The sequence below is a fragment of the Mustela nivalis genome, assembly GCF_964662115.1.
Source record: "Mustela nivalis genome assembly, chromosome: 7".
In the NCBI taxonomy this organism is placed as follows: domain Eukaryota; kingdom Metazoa; phylum Chordata; class Mammalia; order Carnivora; family Mustelidae; genus Mustela; species Mustela nivalis.
In genome coordinates, this window is record NC_139026.1 from 83712686 (window position 1) to 83736576 (window position 23891).

A 23891-nucleotide genomic window follows, 5' to 3' on the forward strand; every position below is an offset into this window, starting at 1 on the left:
GTGATGGCTGCTTCTGGAAAAGCATGAAAACAACCGCTATAGGCATTTTCACACTTTGTCTTTCTCTTTGTGATTTTTCTTATTCCTCTTTTCACAGATCACCATTAAGGAACGCTAACCAGAGGTTTTAAAATGGTTGGAAAGTGTATGGAAAAACAGGAGAGAGAAAAAATATATATAGCTATGCCACTGAAAATCCCAATCCTAGCTCTTACCATAGGGTTAAGGAAAAGGTTCACACAGAGCCCCTGCCCTGGGAGGAGCCTTCTATGAGCATCTCCCTGCAAATTTTCTGAAAGCCTATTATCTACTCTAGTTACGTAACTCCTTTTAAGGAAGTTCTCCTTTAAAAAGGTCATTAAAAGTTCTATTTTCATATTTCCTCAAGCTTGGTTCAGAAATTTGAAGAATATATAAAGTCATGTGAGAACTTCATTTGATAAAACTACTGTTTCCTTGGCATGGGCTGGAGGGGAATATTTAACAGTAATTATGCCTAAGGCATTATGCCTTTATACTCATCCAGCATCTGAAATGTGATGTTCTAATAATAGAACTCCAGAGTTTATTTTAACACAAGCAAAAGGAAACAAAGGCAAAATACATAACCCAAATGAGCAACCCGTTGGCATGCGCACGTTCCCTTGTGGGTATAACCAAAAACCCAGAAGCAGCAGCGTCATTTTCATGACACAATCTAGTGAGCATTTATAAGTGAACTGGATCTATCCCTGCTGAGAAAGAACTAAAACCCCTAAGTTCAGCTATTGGGGAACGAGTTAGAGCCAATTACCAGTGCCTGCAACAAAGATCACTTATGGACTAAGTAAGTGTTAAGTTCTAAAATTTTTTTTTTCGGAAATTTTTGAGTCAAAATATATAACTGCTCTTTGGTAGTTACAGAGGTGGCATATAAACTATAATGGAAAGTATGTCAGCTTGGGGCAAGGATCTCTAAAACTGGTATAGCACATTCCGATTCAATGTCTGAAATTTCGGAAAACATGTCTACATCGTTGAACCCACGACTGATGGACCATACCCTAAAATATTTCTCCCTTTTCCTTTTGGAACTTACTTGGTAATTTTATGGGCTCCTTCTATATTACCATTTCCCCACTTGCCCCATTTGCCTGTATGGTCTTTAGGATCTCATCAGTGAAACTCAAGAGAATCTACTGAATAGGGATTAAATAATAATATAATTCAGTTAGGTCAAGAATAGTAATTGGCATTTCACAAAAGCAGTAATTCAGTTGGACAGTACCCATAAAAATGTTGGCACTCTCTAATTAAAAAGTGCAAATGAAAAAAAGATATTTTGACGATCATGGGGAAAGTGAAAATAACTGAAATCTAGTGAGGGTGGAAAAGGCATTTTCCTACTCTGCTGGTGCAAGTATATATTTATCATAAATATTACAATGACAGTTTAGTGACCTATATGTCAAAAGCTTCTGAAAAGGCTGTGCCACTTAAAATCTTCTAGAATTAAGCCCAAGGAAATAGTCATTGAACATGTGCACAGATACACATATACAAGGATGCTCATTGCATCAGTGTTTATAAAAGCAGCAAATTGGAAACAATTTATGTGTTCATCAGAAGAGGAAATGTTTATATTGTAGTGATTAAATATGACACAGAGCTTTAGATCTAGCTAGAAAAATGTCTATGAGAGATGTTTATAAAACAGTATGTAGGGTATGGTACCGTTTTGGTTAGTGTGTGTGCACGCATGAAAACCTGAAAGGATCTACTCCAAAATACTAAACTCAGCTCAGCTCTGGGAGGTGGGATTACAAATGACTTCTGTTTATTTCTTTTTACTCTTCCGTATCTTCAAAATTTTTTAAATTGAGTATATATTACTTTTATCACAGGGGAGAAAAGGTAAATTTTTTTCCTAAGAAAAAAGTAAACCGAGCTCGTGCTATATGCAAGGCTCAGAGAGAACTCACGGTGAACAAGACATGGCCACTGGCCTTCAGAAGTTAATAGCGTGGTTAACAGAGTGGGAAAGGAGACTGATGTGTACAAATATTCTGGGTCGGTCTTGAGTACACCTGGATCATTATGGCATCACCATCAAGGGATCTTTGTGGAACATTCTGACATGCTTGACTCTGAAACTAACCAGAGTCCTTATTCTGGATACACCTTCTTCCTGGAATGGACCCTCTTTCTGCTGACTTCCTTCCCTTTAGTGTTCCTGAATGCCTGAGTCCAGTCAAAAACATGCTTGCTCATCCCTTTCAAGACACCAGTTAACTGACCTGACTTCTGATTTGGCTCCCGTGTGTGTCCACGTATTTCTCCTTATCCCTGTGAGCAGGTCACTTCCTCTTTTCCACGCTACTTTCCACAATACTAGTCTTCCTACCTTTGGCATCAAGTCTTCCATACCGGTAGGGCTTGGCATTTTTCTTTCTACTTTGCATTTTCTCACTATTTGTTTTTGCAGACGGAAGAGGAGATCTCATAGAAGGAAAGAATTTGTCCTGGTTGCTTTTCTCTCTACACAGTTGTGTAAAGCAAAGAGGTTCCACTATTATTTATGCTTTGAATCTCGCGGAATTCTCCTACAGTTACGGAAAACACTTCAGAGTGTATCTCGTAACTGTATGGCATGTAAATAAAATTCCACTGTGCTCCGTATTTTGGGAGATCTAAATATTTACATAAAGGCTTTTGCTTCTGAACTTCGATTTCCCTAGAACTTGCTATGTGCATGGATTCAGGGTTGACTGAAAAATTGGAAGATCCAATATTTTCATTTTAGTTCTCTATGATTAAAGTTGGCTTTTTTTTTTGCTGTTGTGTCCTTCTTGGAGTTAGTTAGCTTTGTTTTACTGGTCTTAAAGATGGCAGGGAGTCACATTTTTTCCACATTCACATATCAGTTGCTCTTTAGTTGTCTGAGTGTTTTGATACTGTTTATTTTTCGTGATGTAATTCCTCAACCATTATTGTTAGGCATTAAATCTTTCTTGCATCCTGCTTCCTATAAAGGATGAGACCATTACCCAAATAAGCTTGGACTACTCTCCAATATCATAGTAAATGACAGCCCTATCGGGAATAGACTATTTGACAGTTCTGGACATAGAATCAGATATCACTTGCTGTCCAGGGAAAGTTTTACTCATGCTTACACATGAAAGTTTGAGCAAAAATCCCAATTGGACTTCTTTTTATGTAGATCTTGGACAAATAACTTAAATTCAGCATTTTAAGCTCTAGGAATAGATGCCTCTGTTGTGGAATGGGACTTCTAATCTTGTTTTGGCAGGGTTATTTGAGGACCCAATTTGTGGGCACTTGAGAAGGATGAGATTGGACAAATGTTTAGCAGCAAATTATTTCCCGGCCTTGCCAAGTGCTGTTCACAGGGATCGCATGAGGCTGCTTTAGTAAGATGGGCTGCTCACCTAGAACAGAGCAGTGCCACTCACACGGCGGCTGCCCAGCTCCTGTCTTAGCCCAGTCCTTTTTTCTCCACCTGGAAGACAGACCTCACCATCGTATGACCCTTCATATACCAGCAGCATCCTCGTCAAGAAGGCTCAGGCCTTATTTAAGCCAGAGATTGCTTATGAGACGTTTTCCTACCAAATAATTCCTGGAAGATGCTCATCTTGGACTTGTCTTTCTGTCCAATCGGATGTTCTTTCTCAGTCTCTTGTCCTGTAGTAAGTCCAGAGGCCTTAACTGAATCCTGGGGTGGGACTCATACCCAGCCGTACCCCTTAGCCAATAGCAACATTTTTTCAAGTTCCTAAATTCAAAACTCTAGCTTAAAAGCACTGGGTACAGAATTTTGCTGCTTGCATTTTTTAATCCTGATTTGGTTAAGGCAGATCCTGCCCTCTGGGGCTCTTTTGTTGAAGGATATGCCCCACAAGTAAAAGAAGGCAAGAAGCCAGCTGAGAGGAGGGAGGCCTGGATGACATCATTTGCATGGATCACACCGGACCTCCCTTCTTATCCTCTCTCCTCTTCTCCACAGCCAGGTTCTTCCTGCTCAGACCAGCATGTCTCCTCTGCATCCCAAGCGTGAAATGTCAAAGGCAACAGCCAAAGACAGAGGTGGTCAGGTTCCCTGTTCCTCGGTGGCTGGCAGCATGGGTTTTGATATAATGGCAAATAAATATGTTTTTTTTTTTTTTTAAACCCCTGCAGCCATTAACTTAAAGTACAACATTAGGTCACGTGGCCACCAAGGAGTAAATCAATGTTCGATTGGTGGAATCTAGTATCCTCGGGATCATTGAGGGCATTGGTTATTTTTGTGTCCTTTGGGTAATACCTAATAGTGCAATTGCCAGATCCTAGGGTAGCTCTATTTTTAACTTCTTGGGGAACCTCCATACTGTTTTCCAGGGTGGCTGCACCAGCTTGCATTCCTGCCAACAGTATAAGAGGATGCCTCTTTCTCCACATCCTTGCCAACATCTGTTGTTTCTTGTGTTGTTCATTTTAGCTGTTCTGACAGGTGTGAGGTGGTATCTCTTTGTGGTTTTGATTTGTATTTCCCTGATGATGAATGTCAACAAGCATCTTCTCATTTGTCTGTTGGCCATCCAGCAATCTCTGGCTTAAACCCTGCTTTCAGGGTTTTTGTGTTTTGTCTTGGTGCCATTGGACTTGGTCAGAAAGCATAAAGATCTGGTTTTGAGTAGGGACCAAGAAAGGCAGAGAGGTCAGGACTAGACTAATTCATCACTGAACAATTAGTCATTCTTTAAACAAGTTTATCAGTATTTATCCTGAGAGATTACTAAAACTTTACTTCATTAAAGCAAAACTTTAGGAGAGGAATTAGTTTTTAATTCTCTGTTATTTCAATGTCCTATTGGGTGAGTTAGGGCTATAGTAGAATTATTACTGAAAACTCCAGCCTTTAAAAAAAACCCATTTTTGTTCCTAAATCAGTCTTTTTAAATTTAGGCCAGATTTCTTGTTTGTAACCTATTCTTCCCAGCCCTGCGTCGATTCCTCCTTCTTCCCAATTGCCTAGTAGGAAATCTGCTGCCAAGAGATGGGAAACCTGGATTTCATAGCAGCAGAAAACTGGCCTCCTTTCCTTGGCATTGCATTCCAGTAATACCATATCAGAGTTTGACCTAGTTATTTCATACAGACGGCTGATGCCAAGTCATTGAGGCTTTCCTCCAAACAAAGGGCCATGGTCTTCTGTCACCCATGAAAGGCATGCATACAGACCAGATTACCTGGGAGCTGCCCTCTGGCCCGTATGGCCAAGCAAGGGCCATGCTCAGGACAGTGCCGGGAGCCATAGGCAGCTATGTGGTGTTCCTTCCGGGTTTCATGCTTCGGACCCTCACGTCAGTGAGTCCGGCTTGCTGCCACCAAAAGCAACAGAATGTGGGCTACAGAGAACAAGTGGCTTTTGTATACTTTTCAGACATCTGTAATGGTGACCAGGCTCCTGTGACTCCCTTCCACCCAACTCTGCCTTCCCTTTGCTGTTCTGAAGAAATTATTCTTTTCTTTTCTTTTTTTTCCTCTACACAAAATTTTCCCCTAGCAGCCACCCTGGCTGTCACCAATAGTGACATCTTTATTGAAAGGAAGAAAAATGGAAGGAGCCCAAAGGACTTTGTGGCTGAAATGAAAAAGACATGGCTTTAGCACTTTTGTATAGCTTGAAACACTTTTACAGTGGATGGGTGTTAAAGAGCTGAAATTGTAAATAAAAGAATCGATAGTGGCCCCAGCCTAAGGCAAGGATGTGTCTGTTGTCCTGGCCCCACCGTGCTCTGGCTGGGGACATCACACTGCTGGTGGTTAGAATCCCTGGTGAAGTGTGACCGGTGTGAAGGTGTGTGGAATCAGGTTACACCAGCAGCACTTGCTCCACAGGTGAGGCAACCCGCTGAGTGGCAGGTGGCGTGACTGCGGGCAAGTAAACCATCACCCGCCTCCTGGTGGATAAGAAAGGAATGGCAAGTATCTTGTATACATTCAGCAAAAGGTCTCTCTTCAAACGTGTGAAGAAAGGAAGAAGGGGCAGTGGTTTTTGTATGAACTGATGCTAAAGTACAGAGAAGAATTAATCGCATTTAGGGATTAAGCGGTTCTACCAAATGACTACAAAATACCCCCATGAGTTTTTAATGAAAAAAGTTACAAATTTAGAAATGTTACATATCAGTTATAAAGTAGTCTGATTCTTCAACAGCAACAGAGTTCACATCAGTGTCCCCACAAACTGTGTGAGAAACACAAACCCAAGTCTTTGCTTAGAGCAAATTAAAACAATTCCTTTCAAATCCACATGGTAATAAAGATTGTTTAGACGCTGTTAGGTCTGTGTTGCACCATTATTTCTTTATTTTTAAGCCATAAGGCTTTTAAGCTCTAAACTAAAGACTCACTTATTTATGATTGTCGCTGGGGTCATTTGTTTGTTTTATTTGCTAGGCAAGGAAGGGTATCTTTTGTGGATTCAGGAACAAATACCAACAACCTCTGTAGCTTTTGTGTTTATCAGAGCGTCATCTGGTGTATGTTTAATGTTATAAAGTGGTACTTTCTGTGAAGTGGTGAGATCCCATGAGGAAGGTTAGAAAATATGGTTAAGAAGGATGAGATTTTTCATGAACGGTGCTTTGTCTTTGATTTTTCATCCTAAAAGAAGAAGAAACTAAACTTCTTTCCTTCAGATAGGCACCTCTGGTTACTGTGTTTATTTACAAAGTGGTGACTCCTTTGCTGCTGGAGGAGGGAACAATTCTGAGATGATTGTGTTTACACAGGAAATACTGATAAATTCCCATGTGTTTGTAAAATAATCCTAAACTGCTTAATTTAAGGACTTCTTTCACTTAGAACACGCTATGCTTGCAAAGATCATGGTGACCTTGACCTCTTGGTTAAGCAACTAGCAATGGATTTCTTTTTCTCTATAAACACACTGATGTACTGATTAAAACTAGAAAATAAACACTTATAAATGGACACTTAAAAATTATGTAAAAATTTGTTTTCCCCCACACAGGAAGAATTTAATGGGAAACCCAACTCTCTTTTTTTTAATGATGGTCAGCGAAGAATCGACTTTGTTCTAGTATATGAAGATGAAAGCAAAAAAGAAACCAATAAAAAGGGTTCAAATGAAAAACAAAGGGTAAGTTTTCTGTGTGTACTATTCTCCTTTTTATTTCTTATTATATTGTGAAGTGAAAAAAAGGGCTATTTTTATGTAAGCAATAAAGTGAAACTGATGTTTCAGGTATCAAGTACCAAACATACCTTTATATTTTCCCTTCTCATCATTCCCTCAAGGCATGTTAAGAGTTTTTGTTATTGTTGTTGTTGTTTTGTTCATTTGAAGCTGAAACTTCCTCAGGCTCTTCACCTCAGTGGGTTTCATAGCAGAGGGCAGACTTTCTCCTAAGGAACTGTACTTTCTATCTGTAGAAGAGATTGACATTAAAAGCACACTTGGGGGACGCCTGGGTGGCTCAGTTGGTTAAGCAGCTGCCTTCAGCTCAGGTCATGATCCCAGCGTCCTGGGATCGAGTCCCGCATCGGGCTCCTTGCTCGGCAGGGAGCCTGCTTCTCCCTCTGCCTCTGCCTGCCATTCTGTCTGCCTGTGCTCGCTCTCTCCCCCTCTCTCTCTGATAAATAAATAAAATCTTTAAAAAAAAATAAAAAATAAAAGCACACTTGGCTATTTGTATGAGGTGGGAGAGGAAGCTAATGATTAATAATGATTGCCAGCAGAGTAACAACTATTCAGCGTGCGCTCATGGATAGAATGAGCCTCATACATGCATTGTCTCACATCCTTTTCATAAGAACCTGTGAAGTACATTCTGTTACGGTACTGTTGGAGTTGACAGAAGTGACCCTGAGGTTAAATGATTGCCCAAGATCACCAACTGTAGGATGAGAAATAGTGAAGCCATGGTTCGTGACTTTGTCTTGAATGGAGAACCCGTGCTTGTCACCTCTCCCGTTTTCTGTCACTTCCCTTCCTTTTTATCCATTACCGGTCAAGCTGTTCCTTCATCCCTTTCCTTTTCTTCAGGCTCCTCTAAGTCACAAGACTATTTTAGCTTCAGACAGTAAACCATTTAGTAAGCTAGGGTATTTAGTTATTTATTTATTTTAAGATTTTATTTATTTATTTGACAGACAGAGATCTACAAGTAGGCTGAAAGGCAGGCAGAGAGAGAGACGGGGAAGCAGAGAGCCCAACTTGGGGCTCGATCCCAGGACCCTGGGATCATGACCTGAGCTGAAGGCAGAGGCTTTAACCCACTGAACCACCCAGGTGCCCCTAGTAGGCTAGGGTTATAACAAGTGCCTGGATCTTCTTTCCCTGAACTGAAACTGTATTAAACTGAAACAGGACAGAAAGGAGAGAGCACACATGTGTCACCGTTTCCCACTTTGAAAATAACTCCCTCATTTTTTGTTTTGTTTGTTTGTTCTCACCTCTGTGCTATTGTATCCACACAATTTTAATTGTCCCTCTCTGGACTTTTTCTCTGAAATTCGTTGTTCTTAAATCTATTGACTTCTGCCCATTCTTTCAAAACAGCTGATGAAATCTGTTTAAAGTGAAGCAATCATGCCTGCTTTGTTTTGTTTGTTTATTTTGGAAGGGGTAACTTTAGAGGTTTGTCTTTGTGTGATACCTACAGTGTAAACCCAGGCATTGAAACTTGACATTCAAATTCTAATTCTGCTACTCTATGTGGAGTAATTCCAATGGATACAACAGACCAGCCCTGAATTACAGTGGCTTTTGATACAGTAAAAGTTTACTTATTGCTCATGTCCAGGCAGATGTGGAGTCCCTGTTTTAAGCAAGATGGGTTTAGAGGTATTGTGGGGGGAGAGGCGTGCTCTGTCCTTTGCAGTCATCCAGGGACTTGGGCTGACACAGAAGCTTTTCCATATTTAGCAGGTAGTTTCCAAGATCATCCTGGGCATTAACATAACTAAGAGTTTAAGAGAGAGGATGGAAAAAGGACTTGTGCTTCTTTACTACTTTGGCCTGGAAGTGACAACATCGAATGTGCCACATTTCTCTTGGTCAGAACTCAGGAAAGTGGAGAATGTCATTTCCGACTAGACAGCCGTTTCTGCACAGGAAAGCTACCCTATGGAAGGGCATCAAGGATCTCTGGTGGACAGCTGGCTTGTCTTGACCACAGCTGTAACTGGCTATATGCCTTGAGTGAATTTTCTGATCAGTATCTTGTTTTATTATTATTTTTGAGATGTATGTCATTTTTACATTTTGGTTTTTTTAAAATCAGGGTATGTCTTACATATGACATATCATAATTTCATTGGCTGAATTTTTCTTACTGATATGTAAAATATTGGTCCATCACACACTGATGGCATCTTAGATTCAGGAAGTGGGAATTCCAATACCCAATCCATAGGATTATGGGTAGGATTAAGCACAATATTATATAGAAATATTATATAGATTGTTAGCACATATTAGATAATAGATTTTAATTCTTAAATCTTTTATTTCCAGTTTTCTTAACACAAAGTATTAGTATGAACAGGCATGACTCCTCTTTTGTTATATAATTTATATATATGTATGTGTGTGTGTGTATGTATATATAAATTTATTAGAATACTATACCTTAGAATGTTTTATCATTTTCCTGTGGACACTAAGATATTTTATGTGCAGTCATAGTCACAATCAAATATTCATTAAGCATGCATATGCCAGTGAAACTGCATTGAGCAATATAGAAAGTTAAATCTAATCCATTAAAGTGTAAAGGAAACAGTTCTGGTTTTAGACAAGAGCTTTACTGCCATGGTGAAGGAGCCCTAGAGCTGCTTTCATTATTAATAAGTGCTGCATTGGTTTTACACAGAAACATAGGTCCCAGGGTAGCTCTTATAAATCAGGAGGAAAAAATCATCATTAATTTGGCAATCTCTGAACTCAATGGAGAGATGTACCACAATGTTGGTTTTTATAAGCCATGCTTAGAAGTGCTTTAAAGTCTGTATTTGTACATTTTACTTAGATTTCACCAGACTTTAAAGCTCAGCTTTGGAATCATTTTTATTAATCAGAAAAATATTTGTGAGTTCCATCATACAGGCCTTATTCAGGATTTAGGACTCCACCAGAGAAAGGCAATATCAAAATTCTGTTTTCATTGAGAGAAAAAAAAATTATGTCTAAATCATGTTGATTTCCTAAAGTAACACCAAGGTAGACTTTAACCAGTGACTGATCTAAAGAGTATCATTATGTACTTTCTAGAGATAGAGAAAGAGAGAAGTCATAGGGCCACAAAATATAGAGGAGTAAAAGGCTGCATCTTTCCATGAGCAAAAGAGAAAATATTTTCCATAGCCAGATCTGGTTGAAGCAACACTATTTGAAGCAACCAGTGAAGCAACACTGGTTGCTTCAAATAGCATGTCACTATGTCCTCCTATATTAGTGAAACTACTTCAGGAACTTCACACCTTCCTTTAAAAAGTATAAGTCATTTACATTTAGATTAGGTATGGGGAATGACTGTAAGTTGTTTCAATAATATGTGCCCATTTAGCCCACTGTTCTTGGCACTGAATCACTTTGAATTTTTTTTTTTTTTTTTTTTTTTAACAGCAAGAAACAGGAAAACCAAACTCAAAATGGCTTAAGTGCTAAAGGAAATAAATTTTCTCACTTAAAAAGTAGCCTAGAGATAAAATCATTTCTGGTTAGGTAATTCATTAGTTTAAAGAGGTCATCAGGAGTTGAATTCGTCACATCCTTCTGCCCTGCCATCCTCATATGCTGCCGTTCTTAAACTGACTTTACCTTGTTACAAGATCACTGTTGTACTTCAAGGCACCTGGAGGTGGGAAAGGGAATGCCTTTTTTTTTTTTTTTTTTTTTTTGAAGATTTTATTTATTTATTTGACAGATCACAAGTAGGCAGAGAGAGGAAGGGAAGCAAGCTCCCTGCTGAGCAGAGAGTCTAATTCCGAGCTCGATCCCAGCACCCTGGGATCATGACCTGGGCCGAAGGCAGAGGCTTTACCCCACTGAGCCACCCAGGTGCCCCGGGAATGCCTTTTTTAAGGGGGAAGAAAGCTCCCCCTAGAAGGACCCTAAGCAGATTTTCCTTCACAGTTCATTGTCTATCACGGGTCTGTTCCAAAAATGACTGTTGGCAAGATGAATGGGATTACTTAGCATCATTAGCATAGACAAATGAAGATGAGTCTTTCATCTCTTAAATTGCCTAATCATCCAATACCTGAAAAAGCATCAGGCTTTTCTTAGTAGTGAAGAAGGGGGAAATGACTGTTCGCTAGGTAGCCAGCGGTGTCTGGAATAGCACATGGTTAATTATATCTAAATATGTTTGATGTACACTGGGAATAACAAAGATGTTCTCAATGAAACGTCCGTATTTTTTTCCAACTGTTTCTCCTCAGTTTTGTTAGTAATTTTCCTTCCACTTCCTTTGTTAGACCTGCAAACAAGTGGCAGAATTGGTCTGTTTTGAAATTTGTTTGTATGACACTTGATATCCCTTCAAATAGATGGGTTTATGACCAAGGGAACTCAGGTGTCAGTAAAGAGGGTGGAGGGGTCAAGGCAGCATGAAGACAGTATAAGCAATCCCGAGTAAGTTGTTTAGTTTAGCTTTCTGTCTGCGCAATCCATTCCTAAAAGTTAATGGAAAATTTATGTCCTTGAAGTTTATGTAAATTTTGTGTATGGAAATGTAAATTTGTATTTCATACCTGACTTTAAGAATTCTTTAGTAGGTGGCAGAAGGATCTGGCCTGTGGAGATCATAGCATAAGAGGTTTTTAAGAAATGAGCAATCAAATTAAATTATATCCCAAACTTCAAATAATGTGAGACAACTAACTAATTGGTTACAGATCCTGTGAGCTTTAAAAACTGTTGCCCATGGTTTTAGATGAGTTATCACAAGGCTGGAAATGTTTGCCTAGAAGCTGGTTGAGATTCCTTTGGACATGTTTCAAAGCTCATCAAAAAGTTCTAGTACAGTGAATACATTACATCACTCCATTTACTGAGGTCTTACATTTTTTAGTAAACTTTTTATAACAGTGTCCATGAAAATCTTTTACTTTTTTGTTTGTTCGTTTCAGTGTAGAGTTTAGTAAGACTCCAGACTTTACAGTACTCCATGCTCATCATAAGTGCACTTCTTAATTCCCATCCACTCATCCACCCCTCCCCCCCATCTCCCCTCTGGTGACCATCACTTTGTTCTCTGTGGTTGAGAGTCTGTTTCTCGCTTTGACACTCTTTTTTCCCCTATGAAGATTATTTTATTTCTTAAACTCCATATGAGTGAAATCATATGGTATTGGTCTCTCTCTGATCTTGTACATTTTTATTAACTACTCTTATTTTAAAATTTTGTTGAAATTTTCAACAGCATTTTAAATTGTGGTTTGTGATTTATTGTGTATTAAACATCTTCATCGATTTTCATCAGTTCTACCCAGAAACCTTGATAAACTCTTTTTAGTTCTAATAGTTTCCAGTGTGTCTTGTATGATTTCTCAGGAAAAGACCAATTATCTATGAATGATGAAAGCTTTGGTCTACCTTTGCCATTTTTATACTTTCCTTTTCTTACTGGAGTGCAATGGCTAAGACCTCTTGAATAAAACCAGTAACACACGGTAGTCAGCATTATAGTATTCCTGATTTTATTGGGAATGTTTGTACAGTTTCACCAAAATATCACACCTCTATAAGATTTTGGCAGTTTTCTTTAAAAAAAAGCTTAAGGAGTCCCCTTCTAGTCCTGGATTGCTGAGCATTTTTATGATACGTGGGTTTTAGGGCAAGTAAGTTTTCCAAACTTACTTATTTATACAAACAACCTGGAGCACTTGCTTAAAGTAGTTTTCTTGACCCCATGCTTGGAGATTCTGACTAAGTAGGTATCAGATGCTGCCTGAGCAATCTACTTTCCACAAGTAAAGAAGATGCCTTTTATCCAAGTTAAGAAATATTGTTGTTGAGACCACCTTCTCTATGCATACAGCAGCTACTCCTTTGTGATCTTTATCCCTTTCAAGCTTATTACTTATGAAAATTTAGTATAGTTGATTTTTACTAAACTTGTGCCTTTTTAAAAGTGAGATACAGGTGACTGTTTAGAACCCCCCCCCCCCCCCGGACAAATGACAGCTTTTTCATTCCAACCTAAGACCAGATCTCAGAAGGAGCAATCAGAGAAAGAAAAGGATTTTCTGTTCTCCACATCCTGGTGACCTTTCTGTCTGTTTTAAGAATTGGGCCCCAGGTTACTTTCCACTTGAGGAGTAAGAACCAAGATTTAGATTAATTGCTCTCATGCTGAGTACTCAAAAATAAAACCAAACATGCTTATACCAGCAACACATTTTGTAGCTGTAATTTGAAACTGTCGATTCTAATTTACTTTATTCCTTTTAACCTACAATCTTAGTATAAGTAAGTAGGGTGTAAAGAAAGGAGATAAAAATATAAAGAAGAGGTCTCTGCCTTCGTCCAGAATGCTAGTGAACTGAGGTCAGACTGGATTTTGCTCCCTAAAACAGAAGAGAGGACACTTACCAAAAGTTACTGGGGAGGTAAAACCAGCCAACACTGGTTGCCATCATTTCTTCTTAACCTCTCCTAATATAAGCCTGAAGTTCCCAACTCATGGACTATCTGTGGCAAACATGTCATTTCCAGGAAGTATTTTATGCTGTTCTGATGCTTCAGAATCCCTTTCTGCCATTCCTTTTATTTGTTCAACATGGGGAAGATATGCCAATGTGAAGTCTGCTCAATCATGTCTTCTCCTTTATGAGGCTCCATGGAACACATTACTTTGTGGGAGATCCTCAGAACATTATATTTCTTTTGGATAGGTTTTTTTTTTTTTAGTTGTGGTAAAGCATTAGAATATATTATTAATAACATCTCCAATTTTCTTTGGCTAGTAGGAAACTCAGAAGCATATTTACAACGGAACTCTAACTTCTGAACAGGATCTATGGTTAATAAAAAATCATTTTATTTATTACTGTGATACATCACTTCATTTTATTTTCCTGGACTTCACATTTGTCACTCTGTGTTTCTCATTTAACTGCTTTATTCTTGATGTTATTTCTGTAAGTGACCTCAAATACTTTTTTAGCAAATCATAAATAAATAAATAAATGTAGTATTTGCATATATAGGGAGCTAATGACTAGAAAAATTATACTTTGCAAGCTAAAGTCAATAATAAATGATTTCTGAGTTATCCATACTGTTAATTATCATCTATTACCCACAAATAACCATACATTTAATACACATAAGACTTAATGAGAAGTCAAGCCAGGTGATCCCTCAACAGATTTTTTTTTTTAAATATTTAATAAAACTTAAAACTTAAATTTAAAAAATTTAATTTAATTTAAAATTTTAAAAAATTTAATAAAAATTTAAAACTTACTTGCACTACAATGTTTATATTAGTTGTCTTAATTTTTTTTTTTAAGATTTTATTTATTTATTTGAGAGAGTAAGAGAGAGAGAGAGCATGAATGGGGAGAGGTCAGAGGGAGAAGCAGACTCCTGGCTGAGCAGGGAGCTCGATGCGGGACTCGATCCTGGGACTCCAGGATCATGACCTGAGCTGAAGGCAGTTGCTTAACCAACTGAGCCACCCAGGTGCCCTCAGCAGTGATTTTTTATAAGTTGCTTTTTCTCCTTTTCTCAGAAAATTTCTCTTCTCTAAGTTACCCACAGAGAGCATTTATGTCTTTTGTAATTACACCTAAAATGTTAATTTAAAAAAGAAAGTCAGAAGTTAATATTCACTTCCATTCCATGCTTATTATTTAAAATGTGCATCCTTTTTTCTGTCCCCTAGAGAACACATATTATCTACTTGAGTAAATTCCTCATCAGATTGGTCCACTAACATTAAATGTTTTATCACCAGCCTGTGAATTTAAATTAAGTCCCAATTAAATTATTTACTCTGCTTAGCAAACCTTTTTGAGCACATGATGTATAACTAATAAATAGTACTTATAGTAGTTAGTAATTTTTTTTGTACAAATTAAGGACCTTTAATGTATTCGTCATTCATCTTTGCAGGCTTAACAAAGATTGGCAAGTTGAAAAATATGCTGACAGTACCATCAGTACTTTGCCCAACAAAGCTGTAAGAATACTTGAAATTAATCTATGCATATATTCATTAATCCCAACTGATTTGTGGTTTATTATCATTATACTGTGTTCAGTAACTTTACTTCATAGGCATTACAATCCTTGTTTTTCTTATCCTGTGAAAGCTGGTTGACTTAAAGAAAATGGTAGATTGGTGTTTACAATCAATACTATTGCTGTATAATTCACAGGCCATTCTTGTGACTTTATTAAGCCAGATGAGATGTGTAATCTAAAGTGCTTAGGGGCAGAAAGCTTCCTTAATTATGCCAGTCTGTCCTTTGTGATTTTGATTGCTTTTGTTCTTTATTTCTCTGACCACTGTATTAACCTCTCAAAAGAGGTATGAATAAAATTCCAGTTTCTGGGGTGAGATAGGTACTCTTTATCCTTTTTTACTTTGAACCTCCAGCACCGTTCTCCACCCACAGTAGTGGAATCACATCCATCCTTTTCAGGAGGTACACAGGTCCTCAATGATTACAGTCATTTTGGATTTACTTTAGGTTAAAAAAAAAAAATCCAGGTCGCAATGCCAATGAATTTGTTCCCCTAGGGACAGAAGAATTTACAGTACAATCTAAAGTATGACTGGGCATTTTTCAGAGCCAAAGAGCCTAGTTTGGTTATTTTGTGCTGCTAAATACTATAGACTATAGAACATAGTTTAGGTTCATATATGTAAAGTTTTTCCGATAAGGCACATAGATGATCTTTAGTGAAAAAAAATGTGTGATCTCATATTTATTTTTTTCAACAAATATTTATTGAACCATGGCTATGTCAGTCAATATGCAATATTAATTTTCTTTCATTTTTAACATGGAAGATAGCTCTACCCTAATTTTTTAAATGTCAAGAACACTGTTACTTATCTAAGTATAAATTCTACAAGGAAATGAAGATAATGATTTCATATTAAACAGACTGAAGCAATCTTTTCTTAAGTAATCAGTCTTTCCCTGATATGTGCTTGTTTGACAAATACCGTACATATGCTAATTTACTTTAGCTACCTGACAAACCAAGAAAACTGGTTTGATCAATTTTTAAAATATTCCACTAGTTCTTTGTGAATTGCCTTGCCAAAGGAAAATAACAAGAACTGTCTTATTAAAGTAACTCCAAGGTGATAGATTAAGATGTTTAAGCAAATAAAAATGTCCTATCCTTGATTCAACTGTTTAAGTATTTATAGTGAGTGGTAAAATAGAGGGCATTATAAACCAACTCCAAGGTCTACCAATTATCTTGAGAGAAATCAGGTAAATATCTCAGGAGTTCTTTATTAAGAACTAGATAAGAACTAAAATAGGATAAATTAGTACAACCTTTCTGGAGGGCAGTATGGCAGTACATATTAAAGAACTTAAAATTGCATACGCTCTTTGAACAATTCTGCTTCTGGGACTTTATCCGGAGGAAGTAATAATGGATGCACAAAGACTGTTCTACAAGGATTTTTATAATAGTGAAAGTTAGGAGCAACCTAAATATCCAAAAATTTGAGATTTGTTAAATAAATTATAGTATATCTCTCTGAGAGACTATTACCAAGCCATTAAAATGAGGTGGAAGAAAAGTATTTCTAAGGTTTTCTGCATCTTTGATACTCCCGTGTGCTATATACACTCTTGTCAATGACCTCCCTTATTATACAGAGAAATTAGGGAAAAGTAAGAAGTTACAAAGATATGTTCACAACCTTCAGAGAGTGAAGAGGACACACACACACGCTGTCTCACACAGATATACTCATTTATCAGATAACAAAGAAGGTAGTCCGAGGACCAGGATGACCAAGTAGTATAGAAGAATCAAGAGGGAGAGCAGAGTAACTCAGCACTAAGATCCAGTTCTCGGAGTTATAGTAAAACAGTGTCATTGGTGTCCCACTGAAGGGGGTCACTGGGTGCAAGTGGATTGGGGTTGCCTGTTCTTATTCAGATATTTCGCATTAAAAAAGAAGAGGTGAGCCCCTAAGGCTTGTAGGGGAGTGAGGGTTTAGTTTTTTGTTTTTTAAAAGGAATAAGGGAAGTTGAGCATGTTTGAATGGAGAAAAAGAGAATATGGTAATGGCTAGCATGTTTATGGCTTATTATGTATAAAACATGATACTGAGGGCTTTTATATCCCTGATCATATTTAATCCCTAAAAGACCCTCAAGATGAAGCTATTTCTTGTCCTATTTTGAAATGAAGCTACCAGCGCTTGTATGATTTACATTATTTTGCCCAATGTCACAGAATCTGGATTTGAATTTTGACTTTGAATCTAACTATCATGCCATTATTTTCTAAAAGGAAAACAAAAACTGAAAGAACTAAATGGGCTCTTTAGTAGACTAAAATGTGAACGGAGAGAGTCCCGTGAAGGCAGTAAAGAGTTGTAGCCTCAGTTTAGGAATTCTGTAAAGAAGGAGCCAAGTCTTACTGTCCAGTGTTGAGCATGTTACCATCATGGTGATAGAGCCGATACCACCAAGACGGGAGCAGTTTGTGTTTCATATGTTAGATGACAGAACTGCCTTCCTGTGGGGTTGGTTCATTTCCAACTCTCTTAACCATTCCCCTTTGCCATCTAGTAATTCAGGCTCCAGGGTGTCTAGAAGACACTTCATGCTCTGAATGCCCCTGAGCTATCTGGTGCTAGCACACCCCAGAATTAAATTGTATCTCTTCATCTCTGTCATATCCTGTAATACTTGTAAGCAAAAGTTCATGGAACATTCTGGGGGCCTCAGAAAAGGTGAGCATGATTGCTTCACTCAGTACTTTTATTCCTCAGTCCATTCCAACTTAACAGGCAGCCATCGATCTGCCATCTGCTCAATTTATTCATTCATTCATCAGACATTTGCTGCATGTTTATTCTATTATAGGTCTAAGTGCTGAGGATATCGAGATTAAAAGACATCTCTGGAGGCAAGGATGGTAATTGAAGAGTAGCTAAGGCCATGGAAGGATTTAATATTGCTAAGGATGGGAAACATTTGAAGTGTCTGTTGGCTGGGAGTAAGAGCAACGAAGAGGAAAGAATAAAGAGAAAGAGAAAAAGAGAAGGGATTGCTGAAGCAAGCTCCAGAGAAGTGAAAAGGATGCCGTCTTCTGACTCCAGGAGGAGAGATGGTATCTAGCTGTTGATAAGTAAATAGAAAGACACCTGCAGGAGTCCCCACGAGTGGCTGCCATTTTCTCTGCAAGGAAGGAAGTGAGGTTACTAGCAGAGTGTCCTGGTGTGGAGTGTGAGGAGCTCCTTGAAGGTATGGACCAGCTCCCTAGTGGATGAGTAGGGGCCAGAAAGGAGATGGCTGTGTATCCTAGTGGACCGAACTGTAGTAGTAACCATGAATTTGTAATAAGGCCAGGTAATGCAGTTATGTGTTTCTTTCTGCCAGTACTTAATTGTTAAAATAGCCGTTTATCCACTAGAGAAGTTCCTCTTTTGACTGATTCTCCAGGTCTTCTCATGAGAAAGACATTTGTCTACAAGAGTGAATATCCTTGGGCCTGAACCTTTACATTCTAACTGAAATCTTTCCTGACTGACTTCAAAAGCATACAGAAGACACAGTCATGAATCCTGTTAATGGGTCAGTCTGGGTTGCCCCTTGTACAGACGCAGGATGAGTCATCTTCCCTGAAGGAGAGGAAGTCAGAGTGTCTGGTGTACTCAGAGCACCTGCTCCCCACTGTACAGTGATGTCAGTTTCAGCCTAACAACTTCTCCCTAGTTCACGGTTACCGAACCAGTCACGATTCCTGCTGGCAAGTGACAGAAATGAGCTCTAACATAAGCAAACAAGGAGTTTATCAGAGGAATGTTAGGGAGCTCACAAGTTCCTCTGAAGGGTTGGACAGAAAAGCCTGGAAACCAGGCAGCCTTGAGCAGTGCCCCAAATCTCACTGCAGAGTCATTCTGGGAGAGAAAGCATGGTTGCTGGTCAGTAGCAGCGGCTCCGATCTGCTGTAACCTCTACTTCGGCTATCTCGGGAACTGGCATTTGCTTTCCAAACCACCCTCGAATGAGTTCTGTTGGGCCCAGCTTCTTTGTGTCACTGGCTTCTGAGAGAGGGTCTGGAGGGGTTGGTGTGATTGACAAGGCCTCGCTCATGTGCAAATAGCTGAACTTCACAGGAGAGCGGGAAGGAGAATGTATTTTTTTCACCAGTGTAGTGGGCATGGGCTGTGGGGAGAGCTGCAGTGTTGAAGGCGCCATAAGGAACAGCAAATGCCTGTTACGCTGTCATGAAACACACGAATAAATGTTTTAGTCCTTCTGTATCAGAAGAAGGTCTTGGGTCATTGGACGCTGAGTTTCTCTCTAGTTCCCCCATAGCAAACTACTTTAAATTCTTTGAATTTTCAGTGCTTTGAAGGATGCTCACAAGAGTGTTTGTAGAAGGAATTAATATGCATTTGTTGAGTATAGTCTTTGAACAAGCCAGCATTCGGCATAGACTCCGTGCCAAGCACCATGTTGAACATTGTTTGCAGGATTAAAATGTTTTATTTTGGTTTTTGTTGTTGTTGTTGTTGTTGTTGTTGTTTGTTTATTTGGAGGGGGGAGCAACAGAAAAAGCAGGCTCCACGTCCAGTATATGGCACCCGATGCGGGGCTCCATCTCACAGCCCTGAGTTCATGACCTGAGCCAGATGCTTAACCTACTGAGTCACTCAGGCACCCTTGAAAAGTGCTTTTAAGCAGTAGTAAAGAAAGAAGCTATCAGGCACAAGAACTGGACTACCATGCAAGAATCAAAATGCAGGTTAGGATCTGGAGTGAAGAAATACTGCTTAGTTTGAAGCAGGATGAGTCTAAAGGAGCTTCCCAAGCTAAAGTTGGGGATATAGCAGGTCTGGTTGCTTGTTCCTGTTTAAGGGAGTGTAGCTCTTGCTGATTTTTCTCTCACTATTGCATGCTCAAATTGTAAGAAGCAATTAAATGTATTACATTTGTAAAGCTCTTAGACCAGCCTCTGGCGTGTCGTAAGTACTGTATCACATCATTTACTAAATAAATAAAAATCATACCAATATTCTGTTTCTGATACTTCTACAAAAGATGTTAGGGATTCCACTTGGACTCATATTTAACCAAATACTACGTGTATTTTTTCACTTCGTGGCCTCTGGCCTTTTTCATGCAGCACCATCTGCTTTCTGTTTATTAGCTGCTTTCTGTGTTCTCAGCACTTTGATGGCACTGCAGCTCAGCCTTTCCTCCTCCCCTTGGCAACTGGCAAATCATGAATGGCGCTCCCTGGGCAAAGTGGTCTTGACTGCTGTGTCCCTTGGATTACCTAGGCCATGATCCACTAATTCCTTTAGCTTGTTAACTGCTCAAGTTAAGACAAATGTTTTTTGTTTGGGGGGATTTTTTTGTCCAACTTTTTCACTTGTCTTCAGTGGGTGAATTGGTCTAATTAATCTTCTGTGATGACTAGAAATGGAAATTCTAGTTTACGTGCCTTATGTGGTTTAAATTCCACAATCCTCATGAGAACCTCAAAAGGAAATTAGGCTTTTTCTATTCAATAGAGAAGGAAAATGAGGCATAGAGAGTTTGTTTTCTGCCAAGGGTCGAAGAGCTGATAAGTGATGGCACCAGAATTTGAACACAGGCAGTCTGGTTGTAGAGTTTGTATGCTGAACCCCTGTCTTCACTCATTTTTCTGATTTCATGATGCAATATAGCTGTTTCATCACCAAAAACCTTCTTTTAAAAGGTTAACTAAGTCTCTACCTTGACATGCTTTCCTTACAGCTTAGGACACAACCTGACAAAAGCCTAGCCAGATAGAATTTAATATCAATAAATATGGTACATTCTGCACCTTTTCAAATGGCCACGTGACACAGACAGATCTATTATCAATTAATTCCCTGTTTTTGTAGGTTTATAGGTGTTTTATACCTTCATGGACATTTTAATCTTGCAGAGAAAAACATTCTTTCAAATTTTGCCAAAATTGTTTGTTTGTTGAATTTGTTCAAGGTATGTAGAGATGAAATATATATATCTGAAATTGGAACCATCTGTATGTCTGATATGTCTAGAATGCCAGATCTGGTAAATGACATCAGTGAATGGGACTCAGAAACCTCCTTTTTTGTGCCAGACTGCTTATAATTAAAAAAAAAAAAAAAAAAGTTTTGGAATTGAATCAAAGCCAGAGACTTTTATGCATCCCGAATGGCCTGAAACCCATAGGGACAACCAAGGCCTTCGAGAGTGCTAAGTGAATCCAAGTACACTCCATTGCATTTCATCGCAGGAATCCAACACACCCACAAATCACCAACAGCAAGAGCACCTTGGTTGCTTACGTGCCCTTTTGAGCAGATCTATCTTTTCATCCGATTCAAACTGGTTTGATTTGGTTTCCTTTGTCTTTAAAAAGACTTTCTCTGTCCTTGGCCAAACTACAGGGCCTAACATATTTTTCAATTTCTTTTGACAGAGAAAAAGACAAGCATATGAATCCAACCTCATCTGTGATGGCCTGCATTTAGAAGCAACAAGATCGGTAAGTGTTGGATCCTTTCCTATTCCTGGCTGACTGTTGCTCTTGGGAAGCTACATGTCATTTGGGATGCTAGACTGGTATTTGAAGCTTGCAATTCGAGTGATGTCCTAGGCTGGGCGGAAAGGGGGGGGGCATCCCTCAAAATCTGCATTATAGAATGTATTTGTTTCTGATCAAAGTCAGTATACCTTTTTTAGGAGCCAAAGAATGTAATACTGAATGCATGTATAAATTATCATTTTCTTCTTTTAAGAGCTTTTAAAAAAGATCTCTTATTTTATAAACAATGGCTTATAAAAAGTAGTGAATATAAGAATAACAAAAATAAAAATCCTCTATATTCTAATTATACATAAATAAATCTTGTGGTCCCACTGAACTTTTTTATTCCTCAAAACATATCTGTTTTTCCCTTTCAAAAAGGGGGATGATTATTTCACAGTTTTATAATTTGCTTTTCTTTCTGCTAATATGTAGTAGATGCATTTCTATATTGACATCTTTTTCTTATGGACACATAACATGACATTTAAAAGATATATAATATACTAATGAGTCCTGCTCTGGGTTAAAAATTTTACAATTATCGTTAAAATAGCACTGCAGTGAATAGTCTAATGTTTTTCTTTTTAGTCACCAATTTGGGTGGAGTGATAGGCAAATTAACAAGTTTGCTTTTTCTTCATTTAAAATAATAGTAGTTTTCTGAATGTATAAAAATGACTTTAATTACTTGCTCAATAATTTTGAACCAAGAAATTATCTTTAAGGCAAAAATATCTGATGGCATGCAAGTCTGTTTTTATTTTATCTTCATCTTTACCAGCGTCCTATGTTTTGACTACCAGCAACCTAAGAACAATCCATACGTGTTTCAAAATTATGAAAATAATCGGTTTCCTGGTATGTTTTTATTCTCCCATTGTAGGTTTTGGATGATAAGCTTGTGTTTGTAAAAGTACATGCCCCATGGGAGGTGTTATGTACGTACGCTGAGATAATGCACATCAAATTGCCTCTGAAACCCAATGATCTGAAAACCCGGTCCTCAGCCTTTGGTAATTTCAGCTGGTTTACCAAAGTCCTCCAAGTGGATGAAAGTATCATCAAGCCAGAGCAGGAGTTTTTCACTGCCCCATTTGAGAAGAACCGGATGAATGATTTTTATATTCAGGATAGAGATACTTTCTTCAATCCAGCCACCAGAAGCCGCATTGTAAGTCTAAACCAAATGTAGTTTCTGTCTTCGAGTAATTTGGAACCTCCTGCTTGAATAATTAGTGGTCTGGTGTGCTTGGTTTAGTTTCGTTTTTAAAAGCTCTCCCCTCCCCCCAACCCCTCACTGAAAAGGAAGCAGATTCCTGTTACAATAGTAACAATAATTGGGTAGTTACACATTAATGCATTCATTCTGTTTTATAATTTTTTTTTAGGTTTACTTCATCCTCTCTCGGGTCATGTATCAAATAAGAGACAATGTTAAAAAGTTTGGAATTAACAAACTTGTCAGCTCTGGGATCTACAAAGCGGCTTTCCCTCTCCATGATGTAAGTCAAGTGGCAAGAACGAAATAAAATACCCAAGGTGTACTTTACTGTGAATAGAGAAGGGCTAATCTTCTTAACCTTGAGTTTCTTCTTCTATAAAATGAAGATCGTCTATGACAAGGTTACAAGCTCATTGAGGGCAGGAACTGGGTTATTTTGGGCCATAGAGAAGGCCGTCAGTTTGAACAGTCAATGAACGGATGATGGAAATAGCAGGCATCTTGTAGTGCGCATATAGAGCTCTGCTGGTGGGCAGGTAAGAGCACGGGCTCTGGGGCTTGCTCTCCCACTTTCGAGCTGGATGACCTCATAAAAGTCACTAAGGCTCTCAGTACCTCAATTTCCTCATCAATAAAATGGGGATAATTATCATACTTACATCATAGAGTTATGCCATAGAGTTATGAGGGTTAATTAAATTATCTCTGTCCAATGTTAGCACCATCCCTGGCATGTAGTATAAGCAATAGCTCTCTTTATAATTACTGACAGATATTGTTATCAACTAGAAAAGTATTGGTTCTTTTTAAGTAAAATACGTGTTAGATCTTCTCACTCATAATTTTCTAGAACATGGGCTTTTTCGCCCTGAAATA

At 38.4% G+C, this 23891-nt stretch overlaps 1 protein-coding gene across 2 annotated transcripts in view; it reads left to right on the forward strand.

Annotated features, from left to right (window-relative positions):
* ANO6 (anoctamin 6) overlaps positions 1–23891 on the forward strand; it is a 186634-nt gene that overhangs the window by 100109 nt on the left and 62634 nt on the right. For both annotated transcript variants that reach the window (XM_082742293.1, XM_082742292.1), the window contains 4 exons: positions 7025–7153; positions 21683–21748; positions 22677–22964; positions 23182–23295. In XM_082742293.1, coding sequence (XP_082598419.1) covers positions 7025–7153; positions 21683–21748; positions 22677–22964; positions 23182–23295 — 597 coding nt within the window. The remainder of the gene's footprint in view (positions 1–7024; positions 7154–21682; positions 21749–22676; positions 22965–23181; positions 23296–23891) is intronic.